Consider the following 22760-nt stretch of genomic DNA (forward strand, 5'->3'; position numbering starts at 1 on the left):
AGAATTAAAGAACAAACAAACAGAGACGAACAATACAATAACTGAAATGAAAAATACACTGGAAGGAATCAATAGCACAATAACTGAGGCAGAGGAACGGATAAGTCACCTGAAAGTGAGAATGGTAGAATTTACTGCTGCAGGACAGAATGAAGAAAAAAGAATGAAAAGAAATGAAGACACCCTAAGAGACCTCTGGAACAACATTAAATGCAACAACATTCACGTTACAGGGGTCCCAGAAGGAGAAGAGAGAGAGAAAGGACCCATGAAAATACTTGAAGAGATTATAGTTGAAAACTTCCCTAATATGGTAAATGAGATAGCCCCCCAAGTCCAGGAAGCTCAGAGAGTACCATACAGGATAAACGCAATGAGAAACACGCCAAGACACACAGTAATCAAATTGACAAAAATTAAAGAAAAAATTTGAAAGCAGCAAGGGAAACACGACAAATAACACACAAGGAAACTCCCATAGGTTAACAGCTGATTTCTCAGCAGAAAGGCTACAAGCCAGAAGGGAGTAGCATGACATATTTAAAGTGATGAAGGAAAGAACCTACAACCAAGATTAGTCTACATGGCAAAGATCTAATTCAGATTTGATGGAGAAATCAAAAGTTTTACAGACAAGCAAAAGCTAAGAGAATTCAACACCACCAAACCAACTCTAAAACAAAAGCTAGAGGAACTTCTCTAAGTGGGAAACACGAGAGAAGAAAAGGACTTACAAAAACAAACTCATAACAATTAAGAAAATGGTCATAGGAACATACATATCGATAATTACCTTAAACGTGAATGGATTAAATGCTCCAACAAAAAGACACAGGCTCGCAGAATGGATACCAAAACAAGACCCATATATATGCTGTCTACAAGAGACCCACTTCAGACCTAGGGACACATACAGACTGAAAGTGAGGGGATGGAAAAAGATATTCCATGCAAATGGAAATCAGAAGAAAGCTGGAGTAGCAATACTCATATCAGATAAAAAAGATTTTAAAATAATGTTACAAGAGACAAGGAAGGACACTACATAATGATCAAGGGATCAATCCAAGAAGATATAACAATTATAAATATATATGCACCCAACATAGGAGCACCTCAATACATAAGGCAACTGCTAACAGCTATGAAAGAGGAAATCGACAGTAACCCAATAATAGTGGGGGACTTTAACACCTCACTTACACCAATGGACAGATCATTCAAACAGAAAATTAATAACGAAACACAAGCTTTAAATGACACAATAGACCAGATAGATTTATTCAACATTTATAGGACAATCCATCCAAAAACAGCAGATTATACTTTCCTCTCAAGTGCCGATGGAACATTCTCCACAATACATCACGTCTTGGGCCACAAATCAGACCTCAGTAAATTTAAGAAAATTGAAATCATATCAAGCATCTTTTCTGACCATAACGTTATGAGATTAGAAATCAATTCCAGGGGAAAAAAAAGTAAAAAACACAAACACACGGAGGCTAAACAATACGTTACTAAATGACCAAGAGATCACAGAAGAAATCAAAGAGGACATCAAAAAATACCTACAGACAAATGACAGTGAAAACACGACAATCCGAAACCTATGGGATGCAGCAAAAGAGGTTCTAAGACAGAAGTTTATAGCAATACAACCCTACTTCAAGAAACAACAAACATCTCAAATAAACAATCTAAACTTACACCTAAAGAAACGAGAGAAAGAACAATAAACAAAACCCAAGGTTAGTAGAAGGAAGGAAATCATACAGATCAGAGCAGAAATAAATGAAATAGAAACAAAGAAAACAATAGCAAAGATCAATAAAACTAAAAGCTGGTTCTCTGACAAGATAAACAAAACTGATAAACCATTAGCCAGACTCATCAAATCAATAAAATTAGAAAAGAAAAAGGAGAAGTTGCAACAGACACTGCAGAAATACAAAGTATCCTAAGAGACTACTATAAGCAACTCTATGACAATAAAATGGACAACTTGGAAGAAATGGACAAATTCTTAGAAAGGTATAACCTTCCAAGACTGAACCGGGAAGAAATATAAAATATGAACAGACCAATCACAAGTAATGAAATTGAAACTGTAATTTAAAATCTTCCAACAAACAGAGGCCCAGGACCAGATGGCTTCACAAGTGAATTCTATCAAACATTTAGAGAAGATCTAACACCCACCCTTCTCAAACTCTTCCAAAATATTGTAGAGGAAGGAACACTCCCAAACTCATTCTATGAGGCCACCATCACCCTGATACCAAAAGCAGACAAAGATACTACAAGAAAAGAAAATTACAGAGCAATATCACTGATGAATATAGATGCAAGAATCCTCAACAAAATACTAGCAAACAGAATCCAACAGCACATTAAAAGGATCATACACCATGATCAAGTGGGATTTATCCCAGGGATGCAAGGATTCTTCAATATACGCTAATCAATCAATTTGATACACCATATTAACAAACTGAAAAATAAAAACTATATGATCATCTCAATAGATGCAGAAAAAGCTTTTGACAAAATTCAAGACCTATTTATGATAAAAACTCTCCAGAAAGTGGGCATAGAGGGAACCTACCTCGACATAATAAAGGCCATATACAACAAACCCACAGCAAACATCATGCTCAATGGTGAGAAATTGAAAGCATTTCCTCTAAGATCAGGAACAAGACAAGGATGGCCACCCTCACCACTATTATTCAACATAGTTTTGGAAGTCCTAGCCATGGCAATCAGAGAAGAAAAAGAAATAAAAGGAATACAAATTGGAAAAGAAGAAGTAAAACTGTCACTGTTTGCAGATGACATGATACTATACACAGAGAATCCTAAAGATGCCATCAGAAAACTACTAGAGCTAATCAGTGAATTTGGTAAAGGTGCAGGAAACAAAATTAATGCACAGAAATCTCTTGCATTCCTATACACTAATGATGAAACATCTGAAAGAGAAATTAATGAAACACTCCCATTTACCACTGCAACAAAAAGAATAAAATACCTAGGAATAAACCTACCTAGGGAAACAAAAGACCTGTATGCAGAAAACTGTAAGACACTGTTGAAAGAAATTAAAGATGATACCAACAGATGGAGAGATATGCCATGTTCTTGGATTGGAAGAATCAATACTGTGAAAATGACTATTATACCCAAATCCATCTACAGATTCAATGCAATCCCTATCAAATTACCAATGGCATTTTTTACAGAACTAGAACAAAACATCTTAAAATTTGTATGGAGACACAAAAGACGCCAATAGCGAAAGCAGTCTTGAAGGAAAAAAGCGGAGCTGGAGGAATCAGACGCCCTGACTTCAGATGATACTACAAAGCTACAGTAATCAAGACAATATGGTACTGGCACAAAAACAGAGATATAGATCAATGGAACAGGATAGAAAGCCCAGAGATAAACCCACGCACCTATGGTCAACTAGTCTATGACAAAGGAGTCAAGGATATACAATGGTAGAAAAGACAGTCTCTTCAATAAGTGGTGCTGGGAAAACTGGACAGCTACATGTAAAAGAATGAAATTAGAACACTCCCTAACACCAAACACAAAAATAAACTCAAAATGGATTCGAGACCTAAATGTAAGACTGGCCACTGTAAAACTCTTAGAGGAAAACATAGGAAGAACGCTCTCTGACATAAATCACAGCAAGATCTTTTTGATCCACCTCCTAGAGTAATGGAAATAAAAACAAACAAATGGGACCTAATGAAACTTCAAAGCTTTTGCACAGCAAAGGAAACTACAAACAAGACAAAAAGACAACCCTCCGAATAGGAGAAAATATTTGCAAACGAATCAACAGACAAGGAACTAATATCCTAAATATACAAACAGCTCATGCAGCTCAATATTCAAAAAACAAACAACCCAATGCAAAAATGGGCAGAAGACCTAAATAGACACTTCTCCAAAGAAGACATACAGATGGACAAGAAGCACATGAAAAGCTGCTCAACATCACTAATTATTACAGAAATGCAAATCAAAACTACAATGAGGTGTCACCGCACACCAGTTAGAATGGGCATCATCAGAAAATCTACAAACAACAAATACTGGAGAGGGTGTGGAGAAAAGGGAACCCTCTTGCACTGTTGGTGGGAATGTAAATTGATACATCCACTATGGAGAACAGTATAGAGGGTCCTTAAAAAACTAAAAATAGAATTACCATATGACCCAGCAATCCCACTACTGGGCATATATCCTGAGAAAACCATAATTCAAAAGGACACATGTACCCTAATGTTCATTGCAGCACTATTTACAACAGCCAGGTCATGGAAGCAATCTAAATGCCCATCGACAGACAAATGGATAAAGAAGTTGTGGTACATATATACAATTGAATATTACTCAGCCATAAAAAGGAACGAAATTGGGTCATTTGTAGAGACGTGGATGAATCTAGAGACTGTCATAGAGAGTGAAGTAAGTCAGAAAGAGAAAAACAAATATCGTATATTAACGCATATATGTGGAATCTAGAAAAATGGTACCGATGAACCGGCTTGCAGGGCAGAAATAGAGACACAGATGTAGAGAACAAACGTATGGACACCAAGGGGGGAAAGCAGCGGGGGGTGGGGGTGGGGGTGTGATGAATTTGGAGATTGGGATTGACATGTATACACTGATGTGTATAAAATGGATGACTAATAAGAACCTACTGTAGAAAAAAAATAATAAAATTCAAAGATAAAATACTAATTCATGTGAAAATTTTTTTTAAAAGATGCACATTTCTCTAACTACTGGTGCCACAATGAAGCCATCTCCCAGGATCAGTGTTTTATCTACTACTCCCTTACAACGTCAGGAAGAAAGTCAACCAAGAGGATTTCTGGTCCAAGCTTCAGTTTCAAACCAGAGCTCAGAAAGTATTTCCCTGCCATCGGCTTCTCCCAAGATAATGTGGAACGGACTTGGGGCCCAGTGACAGAAGGAAGGTAGCTTGAGTATCTGCCACTGGTGAATCAGTTAAACTTTTCTTCCCCTTTTCCATCTGTAAAATATAGCCTCATAGACAGCTGTGAGACTGAAATGAAATCACAGCTATCAAATACTTACTAGTATTTGATAGCACAAAATCTGGTCACCGTGTTCATTAAATATTAGCTGCTGCTGGCATCTGAAGTCATAAAAGCCATGTCAGCCAGGAGTGTCCCACATTCGCACCATTCCAGTATCTTGGGGAATGGAGGCCTTGAACACTCTCTTATCTCTAGCTGAAAACGCATTGTCTGGAGGACAGCTCCTCTCTACCCTCCATCCAGGGACGTGCTCCTCTCCAGCTGTGACCTCTGCTCCTTTCTCAAATCTTATAACTTGTTTGGAAGATACACTCAGAAGGTGATTACCAAACACTTGGGAAGTCAGTAAACACATTAGAATTTTTGGATGCCCAGCGCCTTGCTGGTTTCACTAGGGTTACAAGGGGCAGTCTCTGACCCCCCAGCTGTTTAAAATCTGGCTAAGCCTTGGACTGACTGCAACAAAGGAGCCAAGTGAAAAAACAGCAAAAGAGAGATAAGCTTGATGGGGAGTTGGGGACACAAGGAAGGGAGTTTAATTGAAGGTGGACCTTCAGCTGCAGGGTTGCATTTAAAGAGCAGTTTCCAAGTCTTGGTTCCATAAATTGCCAGGTTATTAGTGCTAATAATAGTATTTTAATAGTGTTGCTTTCAACATAAACATTGATCATAAAATGTTCAAATACTATAATTTTGGTTAAGGGTTTTGATCCAATGCAAAGCCTTCTACTACATAAATAAAAGGAATACTAACTTTAAATGTAAGCCTGAAAGCAATAACCTTTGGACTTCTGTGCAAAGTTCTAAGAATTTCCTTAAAAACTGACCTCTTTCTGCATTGCATGGGAGTAAGGGAGTTTTTCTCTTGATGCTGGGTGGGAAAAGGAACAGAGGAGGGGTCTAAGCCCTCAGTCTCCCCAGAGAAACAGGACTTAAAAATTCTGCCCTGTTCCCCCCTCTTGCAACAAAAATGTAGCTGAAGCCAGGGTACTTCAATTCTCAACCTAGCAGCAGTATCTGCAGGGCCACCCCAGGCAGAGCCATTTCTCCAGGATTTGCGAGTCAGGGCAAACCCGAGGTAACAGAGACTGCCTCCCCGTAACCTTAACAAAGATCTTCTCCAGTGGGAGCAGTCAAAATTCAAATGAAGAGCAGCCCCACGCTCTCCACTAGGAAACCCTGTTTTCTTTTAATTAAAAAAAATGTAGAGGTCATCCCTCAGCTCTGCTTACAAGTAATGAGTCCAACAGCCCCCATTTATCACCCCTGGAGATTCTTTTACACTTTGATGTGAAAAGAGTCAGGGCCCATTGTGATGTCAACTACTCCAACAGCAGTCCTTTCACTTGCAAACGAAGCTTGGGCCCCCAGTAAGAACTGACTGTCAGAAAAAATTCATTGCCTTTCCTTCCAGTGATTTATCAGAGATGGGGGAAGAAGCTGGCTTTAAGACAACTTTGCAGAAAGGGTTCCCAGCACACCCCTACTGCATTCCCAGCCTCCACTGGTTCTTTCTGCCCCAAATGCCCCTTTCTCAGTGCTCGAGAAAGGCAACCTTCTCTCTTGAAGCCATCCCATCTGGGAGGACTTTCCTTTTCTCTCCTTCAAGCTTTCTTGGGGCCTAACATTACTTACTGTTCCCGTGTTCCCTCCCTTAGGGCAACTCTCCAGAGCAAGGACGACACCAGCACCCTGGCTTGGCCATTAACAGACCCATAACCATCCCAATAATTAGGTCACAAGGCACCCATTTCCCCATCTTTACCCGTCTCTTACATTAAAAGGAATTGAGAATTAAGGAAGTTTAAAAGGAAAGAGGATTTAAAGATTTCTTGACTCATCCAAGAATCTGAGGTGGTAGTCAAAAAGAGGAAGGTTCACAGCAGAACTAGGAAGATCCTTTTCAAGTAAACTTTAAAAATTAGAATATAACATGCACTCACACATGCATTTTCAAACAGTGACATACCCCTGTAAGCAGCACCCAGATCAAATCACAGAACGATACCGGCACTCTTGGACTATTAACTATTCTTAGCAAAAAGACTTATCTCAAATGTAACTGAGCTTTAGAGCTAACGTCCATTCTACAGGAAATACCTGGGATAGAACCACATGATTCTCAAGCTCAGCACTAGTGACATTTGGAGCCAGAAAAGTGTTTGTGGTGGGGGCCATCCTGAGCACTGTAGGATGTTTAGCAGCATCCCTGGCCTCTACCCATGAGATTATGACAACTAAAAGTCTCTCAAGACATTGTCAAATGTACCCACCCCCCACCTCCAGGAGGTAAAAGTATTCCAGGTTGAGAACCACTGGTATATAAGAACAGAAACACATTAAGAGGAGCAGTCAGACAAATCCACAAAGTAGGACAGACATTCAAACTTAGCTTCCTCAACCAGTCAATCCCCGCCCGCCCCCCATCCCTGCCAAATAAGCAAGGCAAATGCTCTAGGTTAAGACTTAATTGATAAAACCTAACACAGTATACGCACTTTGATTTGGCTGGATTAGGATGTAAACAACTTGAATAGACATTTTAAAACAATCTGGATAGTTTGGAGGTGGGTTAATTAATAGATGACTCTAAAATGTTAATATTGTTAGGTATGAGATTGGTATGCAATTATGTAGGAAAATGTCTCTTTTTTTAAGGAGATGCACATAAAGTATGCCAGAGTGAAAAAACAGATGTCTGGGATTTGCTTTAAAGCACTTCAGCAAAGAACAAAAGAAAAAGGATAGATTTTTTTTTTAAGTGTGGCAAAATATTGAGAAATGTTAAATCTGGGGAATTCTCTCTACTTCTACTAATGTCTGAATATTTCTGTGATAAAATTTTTTCTTCTAAAGCGAAGAAAAAAGAGAGTGGGCAAGAAGTATGATAAAGTCTATACTAAATTCGGTTTACATGCCCAGTCAGGGCCAATGTTAATTCTTTATTGCTGCTACAATGCACAAGATTTCTTTCTTTCTGTCTGTCTTTCCCTTGTGTCCCACCCTCCACTCCTGCCTTTCCTGATTCCCAACCTCCCTCTCTCTCTCCCTTTAGACTGTCTTCCCCTTCACAAGAAGTCTTGGACCACCTCATGCTTTCAGTAGCTTTAATAAGATCTGTTCACTTAACAATATCTATTAACATCTTATCTATGTAAACACATACAATCCAACGTCTACCATTTAAAAATCATTTTAAAGCAACAAAAATGGGGGCATTCTGCATAACAGGTTAAGAAGAAGGCATCATCTGATGAAACGATCAGAACTTGCTGGTCAAAGGCAGAAATGAAATTGCACAGTGCCTTACATGTTAAATGTTATTTAGTAATTTAACAATTTCTCTCCAAAACAAACCAGCTGCCCCAGCATTCCCTTTAGTCTGATTCACACATTCAACTATTAATTTCTCCAGGCTTTTTCTTTCTGCAGTACAATGAGGCAGATTACTATCTAATCTGACCACATTACAGGGTTATCATGAGGTACAGAAAACAAGATTCAGATTCTGAAATAATGTCCTCCAGGCTTCTGAAAAAGAGGAAACTGGAACTGAAATGCTCTTCTTTCTAAACCTGTTCCACAGATTCCAGAGGCGGCTGACTGCTACAGCTTCAGAAGAAAAGGATTGTTATAACCGAAGCCCTCCAAAAAGAAAAAAGATTCTTCCCCAAATCAGGATAGTATAAAATCAGTACTCCTATAAAGACGGTATAATCCTAAACAATTCAACACAATGTCCATCTTATCCACCACCATGGACCAAAGTGTCACCTAAAATGATATAATGCCAACTGCTTGGACTAGTAGCCATTCTATTGAAGGCACTGAAAAAATATTAATTCATTCTCCTCCAACTCACAGCATTAGTAGAATTCAGGGCTAAAGACAAAGAGAAAAAACATACACAAATGAACTTGAAACCGACCTTGGGCACCCTGACTTATGAATTTAGAATAATCTTTTTTATTTTTTAATTTATTTTATTTATTTATTTTTGGCTGCATTGGGTCTTTGTTACTGTGAGCGGGCTTTCTCTAGCTGTGGTGAGTGGGGGCTATTCTTCATTGTGGTGCGCAGGCTTCTCATTGCGGTGGCCTCTCTTGTTGCAGAGCATGGGCTCCAGGCGCCTGGGCTTCAGGAGTTGTGGCTCACGGGCTCCGGAGCGCAGGCTCAGTAGTTGTGGCGCACAGGCTTAGTTGCTCTGCGGCATGTGGGATCTTCCCAGACCAGGGCTCGAACCCACGTCCCCTGCATTGGCAGGAGAATTCTTAACCACTGCGCCACCAGGGAAGCCCATGAACTTAGCACAATCTTAAGATGACTCTAAACGTTAATCTACCTTACAAGAAAGCAATTCCACCCCTAAGTAGCTACCCAAAAGAATGAAAACATAGGTGCTTGATGACCTCTACAATCCCTGTGTGTGATTTAAGACAATCCCATAGCCAATATTAAATGTAAAATAGACCAGAGAAAAACTTGTAAGTGTATCCACATGCCCCACAAATAAACACACTCTTGTGTTTTGTTTTTCTTAAAGGTCTATTTCCTCTATCACACTCCTTCCTATGTATACTATTCCTGGAATAGCTCACAAAGGAATCCCTTCCATCCAGAGAGTTGCCTCTAAACAAAGCCTTTCTCCTTTGAGGTAGAATTGAGGAAGGTACCGACTCTCCTGAAACCCAGCACTATACCACCCTCACCAGAGCGATAGAATTAATAATGTATCAAGGACTTATGATTTACCAGGAACTGTGATAAGCACTTTACATACATTATTCTCTGTATCCCCATTTTAATGAGGCTTTAAAAGTTGAGCAATTTGTCCAAGTAACCAACGTATCAGAGATCTAAACACAAGTTGTGGCCCTGGAGTTCCACACTCAAGCCCAATATATCACCCATGCAGTAATAGGTCAATTGGATTTTACTGGTAAACTTACTCAATACTTCTACAGTTGAGTCTTTCCCCCCTACCCCCCCACCCCAAAATTTAACTATCCATTTGGGAAATAACTAATTCTGAAAAAGATTTCCTCAGGTCTGGGATGAGTCTGAAATCAAACTCTTCTAAAGCCACCAAACTGAATGACTCATCTTAAAACTACATATGACAATGACACATACTTCACACTTAGGAACCATTTTCTAAAATAAAGGGAAACAATGCATTCTATATAAGAAACATCATTGCACTTGTAAATCAGGCCTAAAACAACTTGCTTGGGAAATACAGGAAATTTCATAATTCCAGGTGTGGATTATTTACAATGCCCAGGCCAATCACTGTTCCAGGAAAACACGGCCTACAGCCATTAATCTCTCTCCTGAGCGTCTGGAAGTCAGGCCCCTGATTTACTTACACAAAGAAAATCTGTCTATATAATAGGTGTTAATCAGCTTAACACCTTGTAGCCTCCTCACTAATTGAGGACTCTCCTCAATTAGGAGAGTTAAACATTATTTCAGACTCTCCTGGGGAAGTAGAGCATCCAGGACTACAGCATTATGATTCAGGGTTCACAGAATGCAATCCTTCAAATCTTCACCCAAACTGAAAAGCATATCAGCAAATCTCCTAATGCATACAGAAGGGTAAGAAGGGGAACATGGTAGTGACATCATAAAAAGGCATGTTCTCTCTTTCAAGAAGGAAAAAGAAAAGTAATTACAAACTCCAGGAAAAATAAAAATACCATCCAAAGATGAAGGAACTTAAAATGTGGCATGAATTTGAACAATTTACTCAGCTAAAGAGTTCATCTGTCCTGATCAATATGAAATTTCTCAAGTGGTACTTGGGTTGACTTTGAACCCATAGAGGAGAAATGAAACCCTAAACACTATTTTGCTTCCCAATCAAAATAATGTCAATAATGCTTATTGGTTTTTCAGCTTTTATTATCAATTCAAAGACAAAGCTTGCAAGGGCACAGAAGCTTATAAAATAAAATGTACTATCAATCTGGACAATTTAAAACAAAAAGCAGAGCTAACAGTTGGAGGGTAGAAGAGAGAGAAGTGGAAAAACAGTAAGGATAATTATACTATCATATTAGACTATGAAAAGTTGATGGAAATTTTTTTAAATTTAATATTGATTATATAATATAATTAATATGGTACATTAATTTAAAATACCTTATTATAGACACATAAATGTTAAAGATATTCAAGTTTATAAAATAAAAGAAAATAACATAAACATCAAAACTAAATAGACAATGTAAAAGAATATACTATATGATTATTTTTAAATAAAAATCAAAAGCAGGCAAAACAAATCCATGGTGTTAGAAGTCAGAATAGTGGCAGGCTTTGAGGGAGACAGCAGCTGAAAGGGGACAGGAGGGGCTTCTGGAGAGCTGGTATTGTTGTTGCTTGATCGGTTACACAAGTGTGTTCACTTTGTGAAAATGCACCGAACTGTACTAATAATGTCTGCCCTTTTCAGTTTGTTATACTCCAATGACAATTTTTAGAAAGAACAAAACGGGGGGGGGAAGGAAGATGAGGGGAAATTTAAGTAAATCAGATTCAATAATGTCTAATGCTGATAAATTTGGAAGCCAGGGAATAAGCCTATTATTTACAAGAACTAAAACAAATATTGTCTTTACACATGACATTAATATTCTGTCCATGCTTATGACTTCTGATAGCCCTAAGCAAACTAAGGATTCACACTCAGACTTCTATTTAGTTTGAGCAATTAGAGCTGCCTGCTCAATACACATCTGTTTCCTTTAAAATATATTCTAGTCCTGGACCAGTTCCACATGAATTTGATTTTTTTTTTTTTGACTACTAAAAGATTAAACTGCCATGACTAAACATTTAAATAAGTGAGCTCTTTGGTATATATTAAAAATAGAGCTCCAGGGGCTTCCCTGGTGGCACAGTGGTTGAGAATCTGCCTGCCAAGGCAGGGGACACAGGTTCGAGCCCTGGTCTGGGAAGATCCCACATGCCACGGAGCAACTAGGCCCGTGAGCCACAATTACTGAGCCTGAGCATCTGGAGCCTGTGCTCTGCAACAAGAGAGGCCACGACAGTGAGAGGCCCACGCATCGCGATGAAGAGTGGCCCCCACTAGCCACAACTAGAGAAAGCCCTCTCACAGAAACGAAGACCCAACACAGCCAAAAATAAATAAATAAGTAAACTTATTAAAAAAAAAAGACAGAGCTCCATTGAGGATTTCCCCTAGCTTATCACTTGTACTGGGTGTTAAAATTAAAAAGGACCACATCAGGGAGGTAAGGAGCTGAAAAGGTAAATGTAACAAATAATAAAAACAGCTCTGTAATTGCTAGAATGTTACTACAAAGGGCAGTTACCTATCCTAACTTAATAATTAGCAACAATAGAAAACATATGTAAATAATAAGACTACAAAATATCTTTTTTAAATTGTCACTGATGATGTTGTTAACTATAATTGATTCTCCTACCAGAAATTACCCTGGATGCAGTGTCAATAACCAGAAATAGTTGAAAAATCATACCTCCAAAAAATCTTAGAATTGAATTTTAAAATTGCTTCACTCCGTAAATTTTCATTAATCTGATATTTAGATACCTTTGTAAAAAGACCCAGTTTTAATGTTTTATCAAATTCAAATCTAATTGATTAATGCAAAGGGACCCCAATCAAAATGCCAACAATTTTTCTAGAAAATGACTAATGACTCCAGAGTACACGTGGAAATGTAATCAGATGTGAATAGCTATAAAAATTCTAAAAATGAAAAGTAATGACAAAGACTCTGCCTGAATATTAAGACCTATAAAAATACACTGAAATAGTATAGCACCATTGCCAGAAGAGGCAATCAATGGAACAAAAGAGTCTAATAATAGACTCAACAATCTGATGGAATTTGGACACAGCACTCAAATCAGTAAAGATAGATGATTTAATAAATTATGTTGTAACAACTGGCTAGTCTTTTGCTTAAAAAAAAAAAAAAGGCTCCCTAACATCCCCAGACTTTTTTCATTTCTTATTAAAATGGAAATTTACAACACACACTTTACACTAACTTTAATTACAGATGGATCAAAATGCTAAAAAGTCAAAGATCTAAAATGGGTTGCAAGTTAAGAAGGTGAAGCAGCTAACTCAGTGTGTAAATCCAGCTGTGTGGGAACTGTAGTGAACTAGAAAGCATCGTGCTTCCCCAACTTTTTTTTTTTTTTTTTTTTAACATCAAGTCTCTCTGGGGCAAGCTGACAAAGCAGATATCTGCAGGAGGAAATCAGGTGGGAGTTCTGGAGTTCTGGAGTTCTGGTTGGGGAGAGCAACATCTTGGCACACCTGAAAAGTACTTAGGAAGTTTTGAATTAGAAAACTCATGACTTCTCAAAAAGAGGAAGTAGCTATTCAATTCCATCTGAATGTTGCTATATTGCAATGCAAACCCAATGTTGTTAAGTTTTTTAAGAGACGATGGAAGTCTAGATCATTATGTAAAAATCATTGTTAGATATATTTTTTTAGAACACTGTGAGAGGCCAAAGAAAACCCATCTGTTGACCAGATCTGCCCCATAGGCCACCAGCTTACAAGTTCTGATTAAATGCAAAAAATGAAACCTTTCAAGTGCCAGCAGAGAACACATGACATTATTTTCTCAATCTTGGAGTAGGAAAGACCTTTCTAAGCACAATCAAAACCAGAATCCATAAAGAAGACATTTAACTACATAAAAATTTAAAACTTATGTGTAACCAAACATTATGAATAAGCCTAAAAAAACGGATGATAACAGCTTCCCCTCTGGCTCTAGCAGAATGTGGACTGTTGCAGCCTGGGTCACATGGTTTCCTCTGTGGGGGAGGAGAGTGTACCAAGTTTAACAACAGGACCAACAGGACCACCTGGAGTACAGGAAGAATTTCCTAAATGAACCAGAAAGGAGGAGGAAGTAGGAAAGCATCAGAATGTTCCAGAATTACAGTCACCATCATCTATTACTCAAGAAATATTAATTAAGTTTGAGTCTACATGTCTCATACCTTCATATATATGTATCTGAGCATCTAATAGTATAAATAAAAACTGATCAGTGATATTAAGAATTCCTTCTGGATAGCAAATGAGTTATTCTTTATAACTGCTTCAGAATATAAATATGCTCCCCTCAACCAACCCTGGACATGTACTATATGCAAGAACTATATATACAGAGTTGTAGGGAGAGATGTGAAAGTCATAAAATGTAACTGACAGAATTCCCTCTTTCAAGGCTCTCATAAGGCGGATTTCATCATGATATCTGTTTCAGTACAAGCTGAATAGGTGTACATTTTCCCAGATCAGTGTAATCTGGACCAGTACCTTGAACTGAGAATTAAGACGCTGATCTAACATCACAACCACATGTTAAAGAAATGAGTTGAGAGTACTAAATTTAAAGAAAATATGTAGCCAGTCTAATAGGTTTGACTTTATGTAGAGAAAACAGAAATTTTGACACATTTTCCTGCACCAGAGAGTCATAAGTCACAAAAATAAAAAGGACCAAACTTATTCTTTGAACAATAGATTATAAAATTAAATATCACATCCTTGCATCATGGATTTCATGGTTACCTGTTGCCACTGCTGTTGACTCTTTCGGTAAATGCCATTGCTGCCAGTCAGTGGAAAGCGACGAGTCTATTCATCTGAAAGAGACACAGCAGCCTGTGAACATTAGCCCGTAAGTAACCTCATAGGTACACCTGACCTGTAAGAAATCTTATTGGACACAGAATTCAAAGTTCCCATTCGAATAAGAGAATGGCTCTTCACCAACTCTCAAGTTGCGTGAACAAACCAGCCAGCATATATCAAAGGCCAAATGCACTTTTGGCCAAATGTACTTTTAATTTTAAGGCTGCTACTCAAAGCAATTTCAGCCAGGAAAAAATGTGCACAAGTTTATCATGAGAAGGAAGAAAGGAAATAACATTTCCCCAGTGTCTACTTTGTGCCAAGCATTGTGTTAAGCCCTCTAAAAATGACATTTCATGTAAACATTACAATACACTTGGAAGGTGTAAGTGTACTGTAATGTTTACATGGAATGTAACATTAGTATTGCATACTAATTAGTATTGCATACTAATACACCATATACCAAATACCCCATTTTATATATAAGAAAACTGAAACTCAGTTTTAAGTAAGTTGCCTAAGGTAATAGGTTGTGTCAACAACCTCACTAGAGTCAAAAGGGAAAATGGTGAAAGAGTATGGACAAGAAAAAATTAATAGTTGATCTTCACATAAGAATTCCACACTAAATAAAAAAGTGGGCCCAGTTTAAGAGCCAATCCTGAGATTTTACTTCCACTCATAAAAGGTACTTAACCCCCAAAGCAATTCTGGAGCATTCTCTCAAAACAGTACTAGTTTTAAAAAGTTGTTATCCAACCTGGGCAGATGGCCTTGGTACTATCTTGTGTATCTCTAGAAACAACCTCTCTCTCTATGGTTAACACTATCAACAGCTGTTTCCTTTTCCCTTTCTTGTATGTATTTGTAAATTTACTGCTCTTATCCTAACTTGCTTTAAATAGTTTCTATTTTTTCAAACATCCTTAAGGCAGAGGGTATGTTACCAAATTATCTTAGTACCAATTTAACCAACTATTTGATACAAATGGAAACATGATGTTAAATTTGTAACAATTTTAGCTTGTCTGCTACTTTAAGAGGCTTTTTGCCTAAGGCTGAAGAAACGCTGAATAGAGTCCTTCAGCTCTACTCTGCCTCTTGATAAGGTCTTTTATCTCCCCCTCCATGAAATTAAAATTGCTGACTTGCTGACTACAATGTTTCATATTAGTAGATACCACTTGCCACTCTATCTCCTCCCCCAAAAGAATGTAACACAGATGCTACAAATATTCTAATTAAACTCACTAGTAGAGCTCAAATTTTCAGGGTCAAACATGCTTTGGAGTAGGCCACTCCTTCAACTGGCTATAGTGGCCCTAGGCAAGTTTCCTAAATTCTCCAACTCAAATCCCAATCACCTCCCTCACTCTCCCCCCTTACTCTCTCACTTTCCCTCTCTCAAACACATGATTTTTTAAATTATTATTAATTTATTTTATTTTTGGCTGCATTGGGTCTTTGTTGCTGCTGGCGGGCTTTTCTCTAGTTGTGGCAAGCAGGGGCTGCTCTTCATTATGATCCGCAGGCTTCTCATTGCGGTGGCTTCTCTTGTCAGGGAGCATGGGCTCTAGGGGCTCGGGATTCAGCAGTTGTGGCGCACAGGCTCTAGAGCGCAGGCTCAGTAGTTGTGGCTCACGGGCTAGTTGCTCTACGGGCTAGTTGCTCCACGGAATGTGGGATCTTCCCGGACCAGGGCTCAAACCCGTGTCCCCTGCATTCGCAGGTGGATTAACCACTGTGCCATGAGGGAAGCCCATCAAACACACACTTTTTTCTTGTTGGGGGGTGTGCACACTGCGCAGCTTGCAGGATGCTAGTTCCCTGACCAGGGACTGAACCTGCACCCTCAGCAATGAAAGTGCAGAGTCCTAACCACTGGACCACCGGGGAAGTCCCTCAAACACATACTTCTGTTTCTCCTTCTTCCTCTGTCTTTCTCCACCCTCCTTTCCCTCCCCCTTACCCCACCTCCCCTCTCTCTCTCTTTCTCTCTCAACATGCAGGGCTGGCCCACAGCAAATTATCAATAAAATAGTAGGCATTTGCTTTGGCATTAATCTTCTTAACACTGTAAAGCCTTCTCAAGAGTCCATGATGGCAGTCCCCAACACAGCCCTCCCAGTGAGGAGGGTCCACCTGCTTGCGGCCCAACAGCACCCATCCCAGGGTGGATTGGTGGAGAAAGGAGGGCAGCAAGGGAGGGGGCAGAGGGGCTGTTGAGGGATGTCAACCTGACAGCGTGGTCCTGAGTTCCCTTGTTTGTTCATTTACTCACTGAGCCAACAAATATTTCCTGGGTATCTACTGTAAGAATAAGAGAGTGAAGGAAATAGGCACTTGCCATGCTGAGTTGACAAACTACAGGAGGTAAGCAAAGATGAAACATAATATATAGATGTTAGACTTTAAAAGGAGAAAAACAAAGTGAACAGTGTAGCGCGCCAGAGAGGAAAGGAGGTAAGGTGTTACAATTTTATATAGAGTGGTCAGAGAAGGAAACATTTGAGCAAAGGCTTAAAGGAAGTGAGGAGCAAACCAGGCAGAGCTGTAGTTAAAAGATGGTCTAGCACTCTGGCTGATAATGATGTGTCAATGCTCATGTTCCTCAATTGTAACAAATGTACCACCCTAGTAGGAGACAGTTGATTATGGGGGAAGCTAGGGGTGGGGATGGGGACAGGGAAGTCTACAGGAAATCTCTATACCTTCCACTCAATTTTGCTGTGAACTTAACTGCTATAAATAAATAAATAGATAAATAAATAAAGCAAGCAAGCCAGCCAGCCTGTTTTTTAAAAAATGGTCCTAGGGGAGCTCCCCTGGTGGCGCAGTGGTTGAGAGTCCGCCTGCCGATGCAGGGGACACGGGTTCGTGCCCCGGTCCGGGAAGATCCCACATGCCGCAGAGCGGCTGGGCCCGTGCGTGAGCCATGGCCGCTGCGCCTGCGCGTCCGGAGCCTGTGCTCCGCAACGGGAGAGGCCACAACAGTGAGAGGCCAGTGTACCACACACAAAAAAAAAATTAATTTTTTTAAAAAAATTAAAAATGGGCCTAGGAACTGACAAGTCCAAGACTGAAGGAGTCAGCAGAATCCCTGGCTCTCACTACTGGCTTCTTGGGTGGGTGAGTGAAGTACAAAGTGCAAGAGACATATTCTCTGAGGCATCTGGCCCCTGGGCACAGCCAGGGACTTGTGTGTACAATTCAAATTCATAACCTTGTATGGTGGCTCAATCCGTTCCACAGAGGCAAGGGTAAGGAGGCTATATCACCAGATTATTGACTCTTACGACTCACAGGAAAGACCAAATTCAGCCTATGGAAGTCTACTTAGATGCGGATGTATGTATGATTTGCACAGCTGTACAGAGTAACCACACAACTCAGATATAAGGTTAGTTAGGTTAGAATGGAGGCCTACTGTAGTCAGGAAGTTATAACCCTAAACTACTGCTAAGAAAGGCAATTAGTATATGCTTCAGTTAATGTCTCCTTTGAAAATCTTTCTTAAAAAGTCACATTTGTACAAGAAGGTTTGTGCAATAAAATGTTGCTTATAATAGCAAAAAAAAAAGTGGTAACAACCTAATACATATAAACACAGAAATGGTAAATAAATTATGGCACATGAGACACAATGAAACATCAAAAAGAATAGGTTTATCCAAACAAGATGCTGAACAAAATGTACAATGTGAGCTAATTTGTTTGAAAAGAAAATGCTTTCCTTTTATATTTATGCATAACACACACCCATAACATACACACACACAAACACACACACAGAACCAAACTGTTAATAGTGGCTTCTCTGGAAAGGGGCACTTTCATCTTTTATTCTATATGCTATGAATCCTTTATTACCTGTGTAAACGTTTTTTTTTCCCTAAATATAAGGGTTGGGGGGGGGGATGTACTGGCCCATAAATATTGAAATCAGAAGGTCTTGAAGTTTTCATACATTTTTATATTATTCTCACCAGATTATAAAGACAAAGCAGAATAAAAAATGGGGGAGGGGGGCAGTTTAAAATCCTCCCGTTAAAAAAAAGCAGTTAAGATTCCAACTTGGCTCTACATTAAAAACAGAGTAGGGACTTCCCTGGTGGTCCAGTGGTTAAGACTCCACACTCCCAATGCAGGGGGCCTGGGTTCAATCCCTGGTCAGTGAACTAGATCCCGCATGTCACAGTGAAGATCCCATGTGCTGCCACTAAAACCCGGCGCAGTCAAATAAATAAATAACATAACATAACATAGTGCTATACAGCAAAAAGAGAATAAGTTCAAGTGAGACAGGTGATCACTTTGGGCAAATTAAGCCCTACCAGCCTCAGTGCTCCCATCTGTAAAATGGAAAACAGCCTATTTTACAGAGTTACTGAGAAGAGTGTTTTATAGATCTAGCTAAAATGCCCAGCACACTGACACATCATGGGCATTCAATACATAGCAGTTCTTATTTAAGTCAGCAATGTCTATCTCACTTTTTATGTAAGTGAAACAGACTATGCTGCATGTAGGACTGTACCTTGCCAGATCTATTTAAGTGACCCTTCATAGGCCTTCCAGCCTCTTGCAATGCAAATTTATTCAGAAATAAAAATGTCATGTACATCAAACTACCTTTCTCCCCAAAATAGGTAAAACATTTCAAGTAAAAAAAAATTTTTTTAAGTTTTATAGACATTTACGCCATATACATATATAATTACAAGGAAACAAAGAGAGAGGAGGAATACAGAAAAATTATTCAGGATATTTTCAATTATTCTGTTCTAGGTCATTAAGTGCTCCCAAACTTAGCACATTCTGGGGAACCTACTCTCAGCAGTCTTTGTGACATGCTTGTTTAAAGGCCTGCTTTGCAACCTACTAGGTATATAACCTCAAGAAAATCACTGTTCTCCCCCAAGGTCTCAGCCTTCTCATCAGTAATATGGGGCTTCCTGGGGTTGTTGTAGGGTTAAATAAAATGGGTGTAATGTTTTTAGCACAATGCCAAGCTCATGGTGAGCACTCAATAAATGGTTGTAGTAGTTGTTCCGGTTATCTTTCTGCCAACCAAAGCACATGCTAGGGACAATCCATACATTAGAGAAGCTTTTCAACTGGACAAACAGCGCTAAGCAGGTCTCAAAGCCCCATGACCATGACCCAGTTTCCAAAGGAGAATATTAGGAAAATAACTGTCCAGAGACCAGAGGATGTCTGGACTGATCAGTAGTCCCTGGTCAGATCTCCTTCCCCTTTTCCACACATACCCTCCAGGAATAACAGTCTCTTGGTAATTGGCAACGTGTCACGGGTGAGTCATGGGTCATATACTGTTTTCATCTGAATTCTCCATAACTCTACCCCAAGTACCCCACAATCTCCCAGGGCCCCAAACTGACCTGAGCACCTACAATTCCTTTAGCTCTCCAGTGCCACATGAAGCCCACATGCCTAGAAATTCATAATGGAACATGATTTCCCCAACTATCTCTTCTCCACTTCAAATCCTTGTTCTAGGGGGCTCTGGTGCTGCACCCAGACTCAAGTACACATCCCACACCTTGTCAGCTCCCTCCCATCATTCAGGTCTCAGCTCAAATGATAAATTCTCCAAGAGGTCTCCCCTGAATACAGTAGCTAATGTAGCGCTGCTGTGCCCTCCTGCCAACCCATGCTCTATTCCATTATACTCTATACGGATTCAGAATGTGCCTAGCTGCAAGTAACAAGTGCTTAATTAATAGAGGTTTCTACTTCTCCTATAGCAAGTCTAGAGGAGGGTGGCTACTGGTATAATTTTAGCTGTTCAGTGAGGCCATCAGGAATTCTGGCTCTGCCATATTTAGCACGCTGTCTTTATGTTTGTCATTTCATGGTACAAAAAGGTTGCTGCCACAACCAGACGGCTTTTCAACATGCAAGGCAGGTAGAAGATGAGAGGAGGAAGGTGTGGCTATGTCAGCCACATCTCTCCCCTTTTGTCAGGAGAGGAATCCTTCCCCAAACCTATCTAAAAACCAGAACTAGGTCACGTGGCCTCCTCCAGCTGCAGGTAAATCAGGATACAAATTGTTGTCACTGGCTGAGAACAAACATGATCTACTGCCTAAGGCTGGGCACAATGTAATCCCACACACAATCAAGGTTCTCTTAGCAACAAAAAAATGGGAATGAGCACTGGGGAAGAAAAGAACAGTGTTGGCCACACTTATCTTTTCATAGTACTTACCACTATCTGAAATTAACTTATGCTAAGTAAATAAATATGTTAATGTTTATATCTCCTCCACAGAATGCAAGCTCTATGCCCAGCTTTACATATATATACTCAGAGCCTATATTTTAAAATAATTGACTGTCAACTTTCTCACAGTAGGCAGGTATTATAGATACTGGAATATAGTAAGGGTAGTCTAGGTTATGCTATAGTGGCAAATTAACCCCCAAATTTCAGTAGCTTGATAGCACAAAAACTTATTTCCTGATTATTCTTTATGTCCATTGCATATTGCGGGGGGGTGGGGAAGGGGAGGGGTGTAAGAAGGAGGCAGGGAGTTTTCTCCACACTGAGAAACCTAAGCTGGAAAAAAGCCAAGTTGGAAGCTCCAATATCTCAAAATGTGGCTGCAGGGTTTACTATAGTAAAAAAATAGAGGTGGAGGGTCTCATAAGAGCCACTTAAATGCTTCAGTCCAGGAATATATGTTACTCCCATAGACAGCCCAATGGACAGAATTAGTCACATGATTCTGTATAACTTAAGGAGGCGGAGACACATGGGAGAGCACATGAATGTTGGTAGTAAATATTTAAGCCTCATTCCCCATGGAATGGTAAGATTATCATACAATGCATCATCGCCATTTTAGAACTTAGACCCATTAAAGAAGTTTCTTGGAATGAACTCAAAGTTAGGGATACTCAGTAAAGCAATTATTTCATCTTATAAGGCAATACTTACCATTAAAAAAAATGTTTTTCCTTCAGGAGTAATAATAGGAAATATTTATGTAGCACTTATTATGTTCTGCTTCAAGCACTTGCCAAGTCTTATTACCTTTAATCTACCCAACTACCCAGTAAGGGAGATACTACAGTATTGTTAACTCCATTGTATAAGGGAATGGAAAAGTATTGGGAGCCAACTCTCCATGGGTCATTTCTGCATATTGTACAAGCAGAGGCACCAACTGCTTTTGTTCCATACAATCTTTAAAGATACTTGTATAGAGAACAGCTTTGAAAAATATAATGTCTCCTTCTAGAGCAAAGGGTGGCAGGTTTACTATCCAGTATAATCAAGATAATGTCTCCCTCTGGAACAAAGGGCAGTCATGCTTACTGCCCATTATAAAAGATTAGGATTCCCTAAGATCAGGATTTCTCTCCTTAATATAATCCACTGTGTTTGCAGGTAACGTCTGACTCTCTCCACATCTCTCTTCTTTGGAAACTGGGGCTTAGGGAACCAGTATAAGAAAATGGTGATACTCTGGCCACAGCTATTATTATGAATAATAAACCCATTCCCAAGAGTCCATGAAACTGTGGCAGGTTAGCTTGTTACCTTGAAAGCAGGGTAAAATCTCAGAGCCTTAACAGTTCTTGACAAGAAGTTAAGTAATTTGCCTAAGGTCTGACAGCTAGTAGGTGGCATATCCAAGATTCAAGCCCAAGCTGTCTGGCTTAGAAACCATGCTTTTAAATTCTCTGCTATACTGCAGTAGTCCTCAAAGTGTAATTCCAGAACTAGAAGCATCAATATCACCTGCAAACATGTTACAAGTGTAAATTCTTGGGCATTACCCCAGACCTACTGAATCAGAAACTTGGGGAGTGGGGGAGGAAGAGACACATCTGTGTCTTAAAAGCCTTCCAGGAGGTTCTGATGCTTACTATAAGTTTGAAAAACACTGCCATATGCATATATTCACTGTATCTATAAGATAGAACAAAATGGTATGAGTATATCCTGATTTACATAGGGATGTGAACTG

At 39.4% G+C, this 22760-nt stretch overlaps 1 protein-coding gene across 6 annotated transcripts in view; it reads right to left on the reverse strand.

Annotated features, from left to right (window-relative positions):
* AFF1 (ALF transcription elongation factor 1) overlaps positions 1-22760 on the reverse strand; it is a 206640-nt gene that overhangs the window by 179153 nt on the left and 4727 nt on the right. For all 6 annotated transcript variants that reach the window (XM_060147848.1, XM_060147853.1, XM_060147849.1 and 3 more), the window contains exon 2: positions 14695-14768. In XM_060147848.1, coding sequence (XP_060003831.1) covers positions 14695-14732 — 38 coding nt within the window. In that variant the 5' untranslated portion in view covers positions 14733-14768. The remainder of the gene's footprint in view (positions 1-14694; positions 14769-22760) is intronic.

This window comes from Lagenorhynchus albirostris, chromosome 4 (genome assembly GCF_949774975.1).
Source record: "Lagenorhynchus albirostris chromosome 4, mLagAlb1.1, whole genome shotgun sequence".
NCBI lineage: Eukaryota > Metazoa > Chordata > Mammalia > Artiodactyla > Delphinidae > Lagenorhynchus > Lagenorhynchus albirostris.